At 37.7% G+C, this 17,972-nt stretch overlaps 1 protein-coding gene across 1 annotated transcript in view; it reads right to left on the bottom strand.

The window, feature by feature from the left end:
• Positions 1-17,972, bottom strand: part of GUCY1A2 (guanylate cyclase 1 soluble subunit alpha 2) — a 140,041-nt gene that overhangs the window by 106,950 nt on the left and 15,119 nt on the right. Inside the window, exons 3-4 of the mRNA XM_088522336.1 lie at positions 17,404-17,525; positions 5,329-6,047 (exon numbers count right to left, since the gene is read on the bottom strand). Of these exons, the coding sequence (XP_088378462.1) occupies positions 5,329-6,047; positions 17,404-17,525 (841 nt within the window). The remainder of the gene's footprint in view (positions 1-5,328; positions 6,048-17,403; positions 17,526-17,972) is intronic.

Raw genomic sequence — 17,972 nt, 5'->3', positions numbered from 1 at the left:
CAATGCCACAGATTGGTGTGCGAGCCATAGGAATGCCAGAAAGGAAAACAGGAGAGTTAGTCCATAAACCCCAAAATTGAAGCAACTCCATTGTTCTCACCATGTTGTCAAGGAGGCAACTATTTCTGTCATATCACAGATGGTCTCTTCCATTTATAAACTCAGAGAATGATTGGGTTCCTATCCAGGTAGCTAGACTGGTACTCAGGAGGTACCTATCCAGGAGTTTCCAGCCGTGATCAAGTTAAATCACAGAAGGGCAGCTCACCTGTTAGGCTACACGTACAACCTACGGAGAAAGATCTTCACATGGTCTCACCCTTAGGGTGAGGAGGTTATCAGGCTGTTTGGGAAAGGCAACATCACTGAGACAACATGATAAAGGAATAGCCATGGTGAAAATGAGCAGCATATATGAAGAGGCACAGCAAAGGCTGATGCAATTCAACAAAGGTGACTAGAAAAATGAGGAATCACCTTTACATGAAGCTAATGGAAGTTCTGCAGAAATTTGTATGAGAAGGGAAACTGTTGATACCACACAAGTCTAAATAAAGCTCAAAACTGAAACATCTGTAACAGTATCCAAGTAACATGTAACAATATCCAAGTTAACATGGTTTCCAAAGGGATGAGACACACCAGCAGGTAAACTTAGATCCAGCCTTTCTCAGCTTAAAAAAGATCCTAGTCCCTATGTAATTTCATCGATTTGCACGAATTCTTGTGGAGTACAATGTTATCAGTCATATGTTAATATCTTGATCCTTGGAAAGCCTCAGAAGCCACCTGGACACAATCCTGGGCAATGTGCCCTAGGTGATCCCACTTGAGCAGAAGGCTTGGACTAGATGATCTCCAGAGGTCCCTTCTAACCTCAGCCGTTGTGTGATTCTGTATGAAGTCATAACCACTCTAAACAATCTATCCCACATAGCTGAAATAAATGTTTGGCTCTCAGAGAGAGAGGTGTAGACTGAGATTGCTTAGACAGATAAAGAAGCCATATTTGAGACTTTGTTATTTAGGCACAATGCCAGTAATTTGGCAAACATGATTTAATGCAAGTGAGGCTCTCCCATTAAACACTCAAAATGACTGAATAAAAATTAGAAACCTGAAAAATAGCAAAATGCTCATACAAGAAGTAGAAAAACAGGACCCTACTACTTCTTTCAGTATTTAGGTAGCATGCTAATATAAACAACAGGCAGCAATAGGAATTTACTATATGAGAAAACTGGAAACTCAGATCACATTTAGCTTCCATACATCTAAAGAGTTGTGCACATACTGGCAAATCTGATCAATCATAATTGTTCATAGAGAAAATCCTGAATGTGCAGAATAAGAACAAGAAAAAAGATCAGTGCTTAAGTGTAGATAATTTGATCAATCAAAGAGGCAGGATGGAAGGAGGGAAGAAAGGCTGGAAAATTTGAGGTAAGAAAAGATCTAGCAAATCATTACACCCTGTTAGATGTTTGGTTCTATTTCTCTATATTCTTAACAACACTGTTTAATTGCAAACGGCTTTGAATAAATTCAGGGAGATTGCTGACCTAACAACTTTAAACAACTTCCTACCTTTTTGCAGAACCAAAGCCTGCACTGGCCACATGTTCCTTTAAATGTGTCCACTCTACAATGGAGATTCAAAACTCAGTCAAGCAAACATCAAAACATTTGATTTATGGCCCAGGACTGTGATTGGTGTTGAAAATGGGGATGAAACCAAGGCCACACCATTCAGAGTGGAAGTTTTTCTTTTTTATGCATTTAGTGCCTAGAACAACAAGGGCTCCTAAATGTTCAGAGCTCCAAAGAACAGCTGGTGACACATAAAATTAACCAAAGCTTGCTGAGAAAATGATGCATTTTTATTTCTCTGTGAAGCCGGCAGCACAGTTTTGGGCCTAATGTTAAAAAAAAAATCTGAAATCATAATATTAAAGTGAAAGATGAAATCAAATATTAGTAAATTTACTACAGCAAAAAAAGAAAAAAAAAACACATTCTTTGAATGTAGCATGTAGTCAGCAAATGCTACATTTGTTGTGGAAAGGGAAATAAATACTGCTGCTGGATGCTTTAGGAAGCTTCCTCCCCGTCACTGCCATTTGGAACATTTTATCTATGCAAGTGAAAAGCTACAGCTATTCAAATACCCTGAGTGCCTGAACCTCGCTCTCATGCATAATTCTGCAGTTCGCTCTATGCATTGTGATAGCAGAAAATTTTACACACTGTGAGAAGTTTTCTTTTTCTCCAGAATGAACTTCTAACACAGAGCAAAGACAACCGTATTGATTAGTCCGAAATCAAAAAAAAAAAAATGTACAAATCATTATACAATTGTATTTTTATACAAATCATTTAAGTCATTAAAATGAGTTAATATGGACTAAATGCTAAATTCTTCAAAGAGACAGAGGAGTCTTCACTCCATTGAAACCTTACTAGATTTGAAAGCTTTACTTCGTTGTCTCTTTTGTAACTTGAGTTAGTCATCCACAACGCAAAACCCTTTAGAAATCAGGCTCAGCCCAAGCCTCCCTTCTTGCTGCTTTCTTTGTTGTGATGCCTAATTTAGGCTTTGCTTCCGCAAAGGTGTAAGCCCTCCTATGCCTTACCTCAGAAACTTACGATAGGTTATAAAGCCAGGTCATTTACTTCAGTGATTCAGCCCCCAGTAAACCAAAGCACCTAAATGAGCCTTTGCAGAAGTGGGACAAGTGCCAATACCCTGAATCTCAGAACAGGTTTTCTTTTTTTCTTTTTCGTTTGTCTTCAGGGGTGCTGAGTTAAGAAAAGATCGCAATTTGTGCCTTGCTTTCATCTGAACACAGAGCTGGTGTCAGGACTAACTAAAAGAAAACTGTTTTGTTATTCCGTCTTACCCACTGCAAGCCTAAAAATATCTCATGCATTGACATGAAGATAAAAGTGCTTTGAAGAGACTCTGAAAGGTCCTCGGTTCATCAAATGTTTTAAAATTTTTTCTTTTCTTTTTACTCTTGAGGAAACACTAATAGATTTGAGCAGCTTAAAATCTGTGGCAGACTTGTCTGGGATGTCTCCCTTCAATTGCCACTTAAAATAACCAAATATTAAAAGGATTGAGATTGTTGCCAATTCAGAATTTTCTAGCAAATACTCAGAAATACACAGTTGTCAGTGGAATACAGTATTAACTGAAGAGAAGTTCAGTATTTCAAAACAGAGAAATACACTAAACGAATTAAAACAGGAAGTAGCTATCTACCCATCCAGTACTCAATTTTCGAACAAAAGTTGGAAAATTCAAAAGCATTTCAAAATGCTCCATGAGTGCTTAAAGCTTTGGGAAAATAACAGAGCATGAAGCTCCCAAAGCTCGGTCCATTTTGTATATCCAGGAGAAAATCAAGAACTTGAGCATGAGAGAGAGTATTGCAAAGTTCCTCCTCTAGCAGTCTAGGAAAGCAAGATAACTGTGACCTGTCTGAATGTGTGCAACCTTTATTTTTGCAAATAAAGAGGAGAAGCAGTAAAATGCACCACACACTAAGCTTTGTGTAAACTTCTAGCTACTCACAGAAATAAACTTTTGGAAAGTATTCATAACATGAGTGATTCAGGAGGAAACACTTTTAAAGACAATCTGACATTCTCAAATTAATGCCAGTGCCTGCAGCATAGTGTTTACCCTGCATTTCCTGCAACTCCCCAATATCCTCTTTTATTTCATTAACACCTTTCTGCTCCAGACACAATTTGTCTTCTAATTGCCAACAGATAGAGGATTTCCTTTACTGCTGCTCCCCTTTAGTTGCTTCTGAAGAGTATCCAAATTGCTATTTCACTGTTAGTGTTGATGCTTTCTATACAAGGGCTGACTTTACACATAACACTAAGACCCAGAACATTCCCTACCTGGAGTCACTGATAGGCCCATCGCTGACTTGGTTCATTACCCACCTGGTCAAAAGACAAGGTACAAAAGCCACAGTAATGCAAGGAGATGCTCAAGGCAGAACAGCTTGATGGTACAGAACAGGCTTCTGAAAACTCAGCGGTTTTCCAACCACCTGCTAAAACCTGCTTCTAGCAAACAGCAAACTTCACTCCCTGCCACCTCTCCAACAAGCCACAAGTGTCCAGACCTGGCCACGTAACAGAGTAAGAGACTGGCTAATCTTTTTTTTTTTTTTTTTCCTTGCAATTAGGAAAACTGTGAGTCAAAAAAAGCCCCTCGAAAACTCATTCTCACTCTTCAGGGTGCTTTACTGCTCATTTGTAAAGGGCTAAAAGCTCTCTAAGGGCTGGGACTCTGTTCTACAGCAGAACAGGACTCCTAGAGAGACTGGCAGCGCCCAAGGGTAGAAGGACATCATAAGCCTCCTCTAAAAGCAGACAGGATTGTGGTTAAGAGTAGCTCAGATCCAACAACTCTGAACTTTTCCCACAACATATCCACATTTCTTCTTCATAATTATAGGATAGGGTGAGTTCGAGGACAGAATCTGTAAAATAAACTCCCTTTAAATAGGCTGAATTACATCCATTAATACAAAATGAGAGGCACTAGTTTGCATCTCTTGGGGGAACATGTTGTTTCCAGGGGAAAATGAAGCAGAAACATTTTTATCAGTGCCAGAAAACAGGGCCAAAGAGGAACTGGAAATATTTCTAAAGAACCCAGTATGCAGCTACCATGGGAGTCTTTCTGAAACTGTGGCCCAGCATAGGTAGGAAAATTGAGGTGGAGTTTCACAATCCATTTCCAGACCACCTAAATCATGACACTCTTAGGAAACTCTTAAAAACCTGAAAATCAATAATTCCTTTATATAGGGCAACATTATTTCCAAGGTACCCAAGCACAGGCTTTCAATGTAAGCACGAAGTATTTCAGTGAAAAAAGCTAGGATCCCACTTAATACCAAAAATCTACCATAATTTAAGGGTATGTAACAAGACAAACTCCATCCAAAGTTACTTCCCAGTAAATGGTTTAATAACTATTATTGTTACCCCAATATAGCTGAGGCGAAATTCAGGATTAAATATAAGCATTTTGTAAAATTCTCCACCCTTTGATTTAAATAGTATCACAGAATTCTGCAGTATAGAATTTTTCAGAATGGCAATGTCTGTACATCACACATGAAGCTTATAAATAATCTAGGAAAATATTTACTTGCCTGGGAGGAATACCACTTATCCTAGGTTTGGAAGGTATAAGTGAGATTTCTAGAACACACAGGACTTGAGTCTCTTTCCAAACAAGCAAACCTCTCCCACACCGGCATACACACACACACCATTCCAAATTAATGCTCTTACCTTATCTTTATTCTCAGAGCCAGAATCCTCAAGTTTGGTCCGAATCACAAAGGGAGTAGATAATCTCATGAGGACTCGTTCAAACGTGGCGCTGATCTTAGGAGAAACTATGTCAAAGCAGTCCTGGAATTTCAGTGTTTTATGAGTATCACATCTGAGCTGCTTCCGAAGACCTTCTCCAAGCTGCAGAATCAACATGTTTGGATCAAACATCAGGTGGAAGGGGAAAGCTCTGCAGAAGGTGCTGATGCTAATCCTCAGGTCCAAGGGAGACTGGGATGTTCCTGGTGGAAGTGTTTTTGTGATATTTGCATTTTCATGTTCCTTGATAAGGAAAGTCAGACAGCTGCAGTTACCTGGGTTTGTCCCCTCTGAGCACAGTTTATCACTAGTGATCTGCTCTACTTCCACTTCCAACCGGTAAATTTTCTTTGCTGCCGCCTTTATCATTCCCATCATTGCAAATCCCACAATATGATGTGGGTGAAAGTAATGAAGCATGAGGTTGCCTTCAGGGAGCTCTTTGCATAGGAAAGAAGGGGATTCTAGGGTGGCCTGTCTTCCAAATGAAGTTCTAATGTGCTCCAGTAAAGCATCAAAGCCATTGAAGAAGTCTTGGAGGGTCCCACCTACAGCTCGAAGAACTCTCTCATTCTCATCAAAGCAGATATTGAAGAATTCTTCCCCAAACTTTTCTTGCATTTCCTCAAACTTTAAACCTGTGGTACAAAGAGATACTGATATCAACAACACAGTATTATTAGTGTGTAGCATTTTCCCTTGCTATTTTCTTTTGCCTGCTATTTTTCCAAGTCACATGAGAGTGGCTTCTCCTCTGTTCTACTTTTCCATCAAATACTTACCTGCGGCACCTCTGTTTTCTCTGGTAGTTGGGCATAGCCACACTGCTTCATTCTTTTTTGCTTCCCACTTTATTTCCTCCTGCTTTCACTTTCCTGTCCCAGGCAACTGTTTGTGAGGCTTACACTTGTCTGCCTCCTTTTCCGTGCTGGAAGCCAGAACACATTATAATTTCCCTAGCTTTGCATATCACACACACTCCACTGTGTGAGCATCCCTGCCAAGGATGCACTGCTGCCAGTTTTGACCTAGTCACAGATGAGAAACTTTGTGGTTCTCCTTTTACAGGCTTTCTGTTCACTGCCTCTGCAAGGAAGCCAGTTCTTACCAGCATGGAAAATAACTTTCAGTGGAGCTGAAAGTTAAGCAGTCTGAAACACTCCAGTCAGATTATGCACTAGCAGCTGCTTTTCCTTTTTTCTTTTTATGTTCTTCAGACAAATACTTTTTTCATTACAGGTAGTGGGAGCTACGCCTTTCTTCTTGCCTGCAAGAGAGCGCAAAGCCTTTCTCTTTTAAACTTCTAGGTTCCTCTATCTCTAAAAAAATCCCTGTCCCTTAGAGCTACCTAAACTGCTAGTAGCTGGTACAGTTCTTTGCTGCTACACAACGTCACTTCAAGTATCTATCACAGAAATTCAAAGAGTTTTGATTTACAGGCGTGATAAAGCTGGTATTGCACAGGGGTAGAAGAAGTATCAATGATGGAATTCACACACAGAATGGTTGAGGTTGGAAGGGACCTTTAGGGATCATCTAGCACAACTCCCCTGGATATAAATGAATACCTAACTGCTCACTCATTTGCTATTTATCCCTTTAAAGATAACTTGAAAAAATAATTTTAAGAGGGTTATTAATCATTTTCCTCTGTCTTATTTTAGCATGAAAATGTTATGTTAATCTCATCTACATAAAAGCACTATATCAAATAGCAGTTCACCAAGCTTATCAGATATGTTTGTGTTGTTCTAAGCTATGATAAAAGAGAAAAAAATACATTAGCTGTATCCTGATCCAGCAAGAGTTTACAAAGCAATCTGATAGGGGAATTAACAACATAGTTTCCTCCGGTGTATTGAATGTATTAAATATATAAGTGGAACCAGGCAAATACCTTCAATTGATCTTCAATATTCCAACAGGAATGCAGGAAAGTAATTTATTTCCTAAGGGCACAACATGGCCTTTAATATAATATGTATTCAGCATATCTCATAACCCTGATAAAATCCCCATGGATCACTGAACTACTCCTTGTTTGTTTACATTGCTTGCAGGCTGATAAATGTAGAAGAACAACGCAATTAGTGACTTTTATGCCCAGAGGAAAAATGAAGAACAGAAGAAATCATCCATTTGTTGTTACAGACAACAGCCTTTGATCATCTCAACGCAGTGTCTAAAATACCTATGCACACTGACATAATTATAATGATCAGTATTTGCAAAGTGTTCTACAGCATTACAAACTATATACACAGATAGTCTTGTTTGGGCCATGGATATGATTTAGAGCAGTTTAAAATTCATAAAAATGCGTATATAAGCAGGGAAGTATGACAAAGAATACTTTCTAAGAAAAAGAAGGGCAATCACTAAGTCCTTCAGAATGGTATTTTTCATAATGAAATCTGGTCACTAAATTAGGTTAGCAGCCCTATTATTAAAAAAGTATTCCCAAGATCTTTTATGAGCACAGATGGTCAGATCTGTGTCTGAGCCAAACAAAAGTACCTTTGGTGCAGAGTGCCCCCTAATCTCCTGGCTCAGAGGACAGTGAGCTGGGGCCAGATCCAACACCACTATGTCTGCATAAGATAGTATTGTAACATCTTCCACCAAAACACTCATTACAACCTGAAAAGAATTAAATTCTAACCCACACCGATAATATTGCTATAATTAAATTTTCATAGCAAGGATTAAGAAATTATCATATTCTTATATACATGTATACGTGCATACATACATGCGGACATTGTTGGTTAGAATGAACTGTGAAGAGCTTTAGAAGAAGCAAGCATGTAGATGTGAACAGTCACCTAACTGCATCAGGGGCATCCAAGGCACTAAGATTACAGAAGTCTCGAAAGTACAGGAAAAGGATATTCGTGAAAATCATCAAATACTGATGCTGAATCATGAAACATCCTACAAAATGGCCCAGAATGATAGCCTAGGTGGTGCTTTCTTTATACTGTATTATGAGACTACAATAAAACAAATAATTGCACTGGCATCACTGATTCAAAATAGGGTAGAGGAAAAAATCACAATAGGAACTAATCACACCGATCCCACGTACGTCACAGCCACATAGGAAGTGCTGCCTCATTATCACTACAGGAAGATGTATTTTAGTACTTGGCCTAAAGTTTTGTTGCTTCTGCTTGACTTTGTTTTCTGTCCTAGATGAATGGCTGTAAAACCTGAATGCAACACACCAACTCCAAGCAACATGAATTATACTACGAAGTTCAGGTCAATGACTTGGTTCTAGGATGTGCTGCTGTTTTTTTAAAAAACATTTTAGGCCTAAACTGAGCTACACACAGTGCCAGCAGAAAATTAGGTTAGCTCTATTACAAAAATAGATATGTCCACGGTAAGCCAAACTGCTAGTTTGTCTTTTCTCTAGAACAATAGGCATTATGAGATACTGAGAAAATTAAATAAAGTCAGACAAACCTCTAAAACAACTAAGTGTAATCTACTTGTGGGAGAAGCTTTCTTAAACCTCACTAAACAGAGATCAATTTTTGCCTTGGAACATGATTACTTAATATCAATACTGTTTAAATTCCTATAATACAAACAAATACAAACTAGCTCTTTCTGTAGTTCTGCAAAGTTATTGGTTTCTGTCATATAGTGAAGTTGTACAAAATGCTTAATCTCAATTTTCACAGACTAAATCCTGCCCCTTATTTTAAAATAAATAACGAATAGAAGCACACATTTGTTCTCTATAAAACATTATGTTACACAACATTCATCGTAACCCTTTCTTTTACTACCATATAAATGATCCCAGTCTTTTGAATATCTACTGTGAAGTTTCCCCCCGCTTACTGGAAATGTTTAGCTTTCAACAGAAAATGAAAATGACCATCATCATCATCATTGAAATTGCCACAATGAATCAGATTGCTATTCAGCTGCTCAGAAATCTTGTCTCATCAGTGACTGGTACCAGATGCTATAGAAGAACTGCAAAAGCTGATAGAAAGTCATGAAAATAAAATGTTTTTAGGGAAGCTTCTTCTAACCACTACAATAAATGCTTGGCATATTGGAGAGAACTGCTAGGTCAGAAGATGTTTTTATTACTTATAAAAATCCTAAAGTTAAAAAAAATCCCCCAAAACTCCACAGGTTCACTATGATCTTTAAAATTGAAATTTCCAATTCAAGTATATTCAGTATTTCCCGTGATGTTTTTTTTTCATTTTGAGAAAGATCAAAATCTCCAAAATGATCTTCTTCGTAACTGTCAGATTATAAATCTACATAAACAGTCTGATCTTTTCCAGCTCTTCCTACCTTTAATTCTTTCTGTGCATCTTCATTTTGTTTTCATTTTAGATTTGAAGGGCAGTGATTCAAACTGAAGATGGCATTCAAGATGAGAGTCTATTTTCTATTTATTGAAATGGAAGGTATTCTTCAGAATGATTTCTTATACTTTCCTGGAACACTAGTATTTTTATACTCTCTTTGGATCACCATTGCACTCTGATCAAACCTTTTCATTCAGTAGTCCACAGGTGAGATCTACATGCATGCATGAGCCCTTCCAATACAAAGACTACTGAACCCTTACAAATTTCTCTACTTTGTAGTTTCTTTCCATTCCTTCTCCTTACAATGCCATTTTAATTCCAGTCTGTACTGAAGAAATACTAAACATGCACTTTTTAAGAAGGAAATTAAGAGGCAAAGTAACTGTAGAATGAAGATAATGCTACAGGCCTCAACTATAAGGCACTTGGGGATTTATGACAAAAGTACTACATAAGATCTATTTTTATCCTTTGAAAATGTATGTCAAAGATATTTAGATATATGTGTATACACGTGTATACAGATCCAAAATTAGCAAAGCCTTTTAGCATAGGCTCAAATTAAGTATTTCATTGAACTGGAACATAAATAAATGACTTCATTTCATTAAAAAAAAATGCTAGTAAAAGGTCCCTCATCATTTATTTTTGGCAATTTTTGTAAATTCTTAGCATGCCACAGAAGTCGAACCAATGCTGAATTTTGAAGTAATTAGTACATAACTCTGTGGAGAAATTACTTAGGAACCTGCTCCTATTAAAGAAATCACAAATCATAGGCTCTTCAGAAAAAAAAAAAAAGATGAATGATGTGATCAAAATGTCAAAGCAATCCATTTGCTTGCAAAGCACACAGAAGTAGTTACAAGCCATCCAATTATTCCTTAAAGTTAATCATCAAGAACATGGTCACAGGGTGGCCAGCATCTCATTCCTTTGACATACACATACCCATCTTATCTAGGATTCCCATTAAGAATCTATAAATGTTACATACTAGCAGGATGGGAGAATTCAACATGCAAGTCCATCACTCATGATGTGAATATAGATAGAATTTTCCACCTTCATTTATAGAAGATCACTCTTAAATTTATTTGGTCTAGGTATTTTTTTAGCATGTGCAAGATCTTTCAAATAGTCCTTTGGATAGAAACTCACATAGCAGTTTAGGATTCCAAAGCATAATCTTAAGGTGGCAGGGAAACCAATATTCATCCCCTCAATAAAAAGGCTTTGATGTGTACAGAGGGGTGCGGAAGATAGATCATTTGGCCTGTCAGTGATCCTAGTGCAAGTGTCTAATTACCATGTACAGGACTTTGATCTTACTTGATTATCATAAGGAATTTATATCAGTCTTGGAAGGAACACAGATAACATTTTTATTATTTGTAGTGGTTGTATATATACAAAATAACATCATTTTATTTCTTCAGATATAGCTTTGACCAACTGTGTAATTTATTTACTTTACAGCACCATATAAGACTTGCCTATCTTTTACGTTTTCATAAAATGAAAAGAGAATTACTGTTATAAAAGTATTCCTCGCAGTTGTTAACCTATAGTACTTTTGTCCAATTTTTAATGAGACATTTTTCCTTTTTCAAGTGAGGTTCTCTGCCAAATGACTCTTAAAAGTATTGCTGTAACTACCACTGCTTAGTGAGTTTGCCTGTGCTCAGATACATATAAGAGATTCTGTCCCAAATTACTGACCCAGCTCAGCTGAGCTATTAAGAATAAGCAATGTTCTTTTCCACCCCCAAACACACAGCGCTTTCAGTAACAGCCAGTTCTGCAGGCTCTGAGCTGTCAGAAACAAGACTATGATCATATTGTGCCCCCTTCACATCTTGGAAATCTCACTGCTTAGATTTGCACAGGGTTTATTAAACAAAAATAGCAATCAGTAGGTTGATATTTCCTAAAAATAAGGCAGTTTCAGTTTGTTTTGTATTAAGTCTAGAGAGCAATCAGCGGCATGAACAGAGTTTTAAATTTTGCTTTTGTATTAAAATAAACAAATGGTGTTAAATCCACATAGGGAAAATAATTTCTTCTGTTTTAGAAAAGGATCAAAATATAATTAAACCTAAAAATACTTCCTAAAAATGCAAAATCCTCTCTCATAATTCCTTATATAGAGAGAGGGCTCAATTTGTTTAAATATAGAAATCCAATGTTACTCGAGACATCATAAGGCTTCCAGGACATCTGTCAAAGGTCTAGCCCACAGTTACATGTGGCAGGATATGAGATTTATGGAAGACCTGGGCTTTTTTTTAAGCATTGATTGAGGCCACACATCATACCCCACAGTACCTAAAAAGATGTCAAACACCTACATATAGGGAATGAATCATCCCTAAAATGTCTTCTACTTTATAAATAGACTTTTAACAAGATGTCAGTGTATATCATAACTTTAAAGTGTTCATTATCCACTGGGAGTTTATCTGCTTTCTAATAATAAGCAATTCTGGTTTTAGAAGAGTAGGAAACCCAATGCCATTGGTTCTTCTCTAATTTAGATGCATTTGTCTTGAAGTCACAGAAAATATGTGATTTTTGTGTGTTTTGTTTTTATACTGCCAGTACTGCATAACATCTGCTAAAAAGAGGAGTCCTGTGTGTATAGTTTGGAAATCCACTGACGGAAGTTGCAATATTAATCAAATCCATTAGTATCATCAGTCCTTTGCACCATGTAACATTTCCTTCTGTGCCAGTTATAAACTAACTTTAAATCAAGATTTGTATCCTAAATTAGTTGCATCCTAAAGACTATCCCTGACTATTCCTAGCTTGGAAAAAGAAGAATGTGGTATGAACTTCTATACCTTAACTACATACACACTTACAGTTTCAGACACCTGTTGAGCAGTCAGTGTGCCAGATACTTGACCTTATTTTCGAGTTTTATCACCTGGCCTAATCTCTCTCCTGAATAAGAGCTGTTCCAGCATCATTTCCAGAAGCAAAATCAAGACAAGACTTACGACACAATCACAGAATGGTTAAGATTGACTAAGGATCATCTATTCCAACCCCTCTAGTCCAGCAGGGACACCTAGAGCACGGGGCACAGGGTGGCATCCAGGTGGGTTTGGAAGATCTCCAGACAAGGAGACTCCACAACCTCTCTGGGCAGCCTGTTCCAGGGCTCTGTCACCCCCACAGTCAAGAAGTTCTTCCTCACATGGAGATGGAACTTCCTGTGTTTCAACTTGTACCCATGACCCTGTCACTGGCCACCACTGAGAAGAGTTTGGCCCCATCCTCCTTACATTCACCCCTCAGGTACTTGAACATGTTGATCAATCCCCTCTCAATCTTCTCTAGGCTAAAGGGGCCCAGTCTCCCTTAGTCATACGATAGATGGTCTGTAAGCTAAGAACATCTAACAGGAAAAATTATTTGCAATACATTCACAATACATGCAATACATGTAGACCTCTACAGGTGGAGTTGATTTAGCAACTATTGATGTATACTGAGTATTTAAAATAAGATTTTAAGAACCAAATTTCTGTAACAGGTACAAAAGAACTGTGTTGCACAAATTAACTTATTTAATTAAAAAAAAAGGAATAAATTGGAAACACTTTTTCTGTATCTTAAATAATGGAAATGCAGATATAAGCAGTTACTTCTGCAGGACCTCCTTGTTGAAACAACTGATATAAATGTATTTGTAATTCAGGCTGTGTGCCTTAGGTCTTGCTGCTGTTATTTAGGTAGTACATAAAGCACAGTGCTGCAGAACATACAAATTACATAGTGTAGTCCAATATACAAATATATTGTTTCTTCCATGCCACTAAAGACTGGGTATAAATCTCTATATCTGCTTTGCAAGTTTTGCAAAGAAGATGGATTTGAGAAGATGGATTTTGCAAAGAAGATGGATTTTTTAAAAAAATATGTATTTATGAATTTAGGTTACTTTTCATTTTACTGTTAAAAGTTATGACATAGTTCCCTCTATCTGACGAAGTGCAAAGAGGCTCCAAAGGACATCCTGGTGGCATTTAAAGGAAAACAGGTATTTGTTCATGAAGCTCCCTTTCTTTATTGCACAGGAGTGAATTAAGAGTGAAGAGCTGCACGCTTCCAAAGACTATACTAGTTGCATGCAGTGTTTTCCAACATTATATGGAGAGGTGAAGGTTCTACATCTTTCTATGCATTTTGTGTATTCAGGATGTGAGAAACATCATGTAACATATCAGAATTACATAATGGGCAATAACTGCCCAAGATATAGGCAGAAGACAGATCAAGAAGTCTTTATATCCCAAAATATATTTCCTATGGTATGAATTTCAGTCTAATTGTAAAAAAAAATCATCCTAATTTTCTTATCACTGAAGGTTAAACTTGCAACTACATTAAAGGTCGCTAAGGTCTCTGACTTACTGCAGCTAACTGGAATAAAGTAAAATACACATCCTAATCTTACTTCAACTAAAGTCATTTTTATTAAAGCGGACAAAAGTTAGCCAAAACAAGATCTGGCCTTCATTGCTCAAAGTGCTGATGTACAAGCAAATAGTACAGAAGACACCTTGCCTTGAGAAGGTTAAAATCTAAACAGCCAGCATCGATGTATGCTTTAAAGGACAAATATATATATATATATATTATATATATATAATATATATATATATACAGATGGGAAATTGAGGTGCAGGGAGAATAAAAACATGTCCAAGGTCAAATAAGAAATCTCCTCAGATACAATCTTTCTCTTTAACACATCTCAGTATAACTCTAGTCACTTATAAAGAAAAGCAGTATTCATCTATACAGTATGTTTCATCATACATTTTTTTTTTTAACAAGAAGATTGTTTTAACAATACAAAGCTTCTCTGAACACAGTCTCACTAGCCCATTGAAAACATATTTGGGGCAAGTAAAGTATTTGGGACAAGAGAGTAAAACACATCTACATCTATTCTTTGAAATACTTTATTTCAATCTAGGGACTTTCTAACAGCTTCCTTAAAGGACAACATTTCTTTCTCTTTCTGTTCAGCTTTCAACATTCTGTCACTTGTTTTTCTTTTGGATGATATGAAGGGCATTGTAAAAAGTATGCCTGTATGAACCAAACAAAACAGAATCTGTCATAAAGCTGCTTGAACTATTTTGGAAAGGATACAAAATTAAATATTCCAGCCACAGAAATTGCAAGGGAAGTTTTGTCATTGATCTGATATCAAACAGTGTAGAATGTTTGTGTGTGGTGAGCGTGTCTCCCTTAATTACGGTGAGTGAAAGCAGGAAGAGCTCTAGTGATGCCTAGGGCTGTAGCAGGAGATCTCAGCGAAGAGAGGAGGAGCATCAGGCCCCTTCCCTGCACACACTTCTGGGGATAACTTGACAGGAGGCACATTCCAGGACTCATACCATATACATACACACATCCAGTTGCATTTGTACCATGTTGTGAGCAGTGTAAGCACCAGGACCACAGGGCAGAGCATCTGTTCAGTCTTCCAGGCTTACTACTGACCTCAGCATTTGTGTCTTTTGATGATTAAGGAATGCCAAGTGACAATTTTAGAGGCATTTACTGGGTCAGGAGAGGTGAACCATGTCAGCATTATCTAAAGCAAAGAGAGCAGGAGGTTGTTTTCAGGCACCTTTAAGAAAACATTTCCTTCCAGGTTTACAGGTGGACTTAAAAGCTAGACCTCTGGCTAAGGTCAGAAGGGGCAGAGCAGAAGTGGCTGTTTGCGGACCACACAAAGAGCAAGGATAAACATTGGCCCCTATCAGGAAAAGGCCCGACTCTTGGACTCCAGAACTCACAGAATCCTAGGTACCAAATCCTCTTTACCACCCATATAATCAAATCGAGAGCAGGATTTGGTTCAATAGTTTTTCTAACTGCCATCACAGTTGATTTCATTTTTGTCTTCTGTCTAAGCAATGACCAGTGCTCTAGGTATGTGCCCCAGTGATTACTTCCTTCTCACATAAGAGATTTTCTTTCTAATCTTTATTCAAGCAGAAAAATAATTGTACATGTGAAAATTAATTAGGCAGACTCCATTAATTATTTACCTGTTGTGACAGAAGCCAGCAATTAAAATGAGGAAGCTGATTTGAGTATTCTTACTTTTATATTCCTGTTCCATATAAGGGACAAAGAATTTAAATTCTCTCACCGAGCCAAACATGCAAGGTGACAAGTCCCATCTCTTCCCATGAATTCCAGGAGTCGTTAAAAGTCTCTCAGACCCTCTTTGCTGTGCTTAGCATCAGCTGTTTTACACCCTAGGCAGCCTGTACGGGTGCAGTGACTCTGTTGGCACTCTTGGATGGCAAATGACACTGTTTTGCTGCTGATACTTGGCAGCAGTGGCCACACAGACAGGGCAACTCCTCTGCTGTGCAGCTCATCAGCTTGACCTCAAGACTGAGCCCAGACACACAGAACACTCAAATTCATTATCAGCCAGTAACATGGCCACATTGGTTCTTGCTATCAGATGGCATAACTGCAGGCAATTAATATATGAGGCTACTTAATGTCTAAGCACTTAATTAAAAAGTTATTGTCAACCAATACATCCCTGGAAGGAGAGCTATATAACTCAATTCTGCTACACCACAAATGACTATCACACTTAAGTCTGTAATTAGTCCTTTGAAATAATTTTCTTTAGTAGCAGTAGTAATAGCTTTTCCTCTTTAAAAATACCTTGCAAAAAAATGTAGGTAGTTGCCTAGGTTGTTAAAGTTCAATCTGTAAAGTTCATGCTAAAAAAAAATGCTTTGTTTCACAGAGGTGAAATGGTTAAGCCAGCCCCAGCTGAAAATTGAGTTTTCAGTAGCAGGTTTTTCACCTTTTTTTTTTTTCTTCATTTCATGATGGCTTGAATCAGCAGCACAAGTCAGACTGAAAAGCAGTAAAACTTACCAACAGCTCAGGAAAGACAGAAAGCTGGATAAATCATATGAATGAGACAAATGACCAGCTATCTAATTCCGACACCAAAAATTTAAAGTAGAAGTACTTTTTTCATTAGCTCTGCTTTCAAACACTGGCACTTTCATATCTCAGTTCAGCTCTCTGCACAGAACAGATGGCTCCTCATGAAAAACCAGAGCAGGTGTTCATATCACAGGAAGACTTGATTCCCTAGGTAATTTCCAGGAGTTTCTTGGGAACCGTTAGCGTGATCTAAGACTGCAGAACTTCAGTAATGGATAATGTCATCTTGAAATATAACATTTCTAGAAGTTCACTGAAGCAAATATGCTTCAACATGAGTAGAAGGTTCCAAAGTGTTTCATGTCTCATGTTCATCTGGGCCCTGTATTCACCAGGCCAATGGTCTGAGATAATTTCAAGACTAAAGCCTGCATAACCACAAATACATTTGGATTCAATGACTGAAATTTTGTTTCACTGACACAAAACTGCATATAGTACAATACACCCTCACTGAAAAAACAGTCTGGGTTGTTTCAAATGAGCATATTATGTAATGAAAAGACAGATGCAATACCAGCACACTGTTGCCTATAAGTTTCCTTGGTTGGAACAAAAATTTCATTGTTGATAAGATGCACAGCAAACCCTCCTTTTGGCTACAGAAAAAAAGTTCCCTCAAAAATATACATACCAAGTACATTAGCTGTACACTGGAGAATTCCTGAGACATCTTCTGTTTCTTCATTGCCAGAGCAGTCTGTGTAGGAGCATCTGTTTGATATATTGTGAAAGTTCTTTTCTGCATCCCTGTAACTATAGACAAAAAGGAAGAAAATATCTCCTTATATAAATGCAAGTTAGAAAAGTGTCTTTCAGAAATAGCAGTTACTGATCACACAATCACAGAATGATCGAGGTTGGAAGGTGCCTCTAAGGATCATCTAGTCCAACCTCCTTGCTCAAGTAGCGTCACCTAGTGCACATGACACAGGATCATGTCCAGCTGTCTTTTAAATATCTCCAAGGATGGAGGCTCCACAACCTCTCTGGACAACCTGTTCCAGTGCTCTATTACCCTTATAGCTTTTGCTTATGTTGAGATAGAACCTCCTGTGTTTCTGTTTGTCTTCATTGGCTCTTTCTTAGGGATGTAGATTTGGTTTGGGTCAAAGACAAGACAGGTTCTGAAGTCTCTTCTTATCTGACCTTTAGAATTTTGTATGTAGTAGCTAAGTCAAAAAATTTAACTGATGATTAATT

The sequence above is a fragment of the Tinamus guttatus genome, unplaced genomic scaffold (assembly GCF_059628265.1).
Source record: "Tinamus guttatus ecotype Peru unplaced genomic scaffold, ASM5962826v1 Tinamus_guttatus_pri_ptg000150l, whole genome shotgun sequence".
NCBI lineage: Eukaryota > Metazoa > Chordata > Aves > Tinamiformes > Tinamidae > Tinamus > Tinamus guttatus.
Note: the sequence above shows the minus strand (reverse complement) of the source record. Positions and strands in the feature narration are given on the sequence as shown.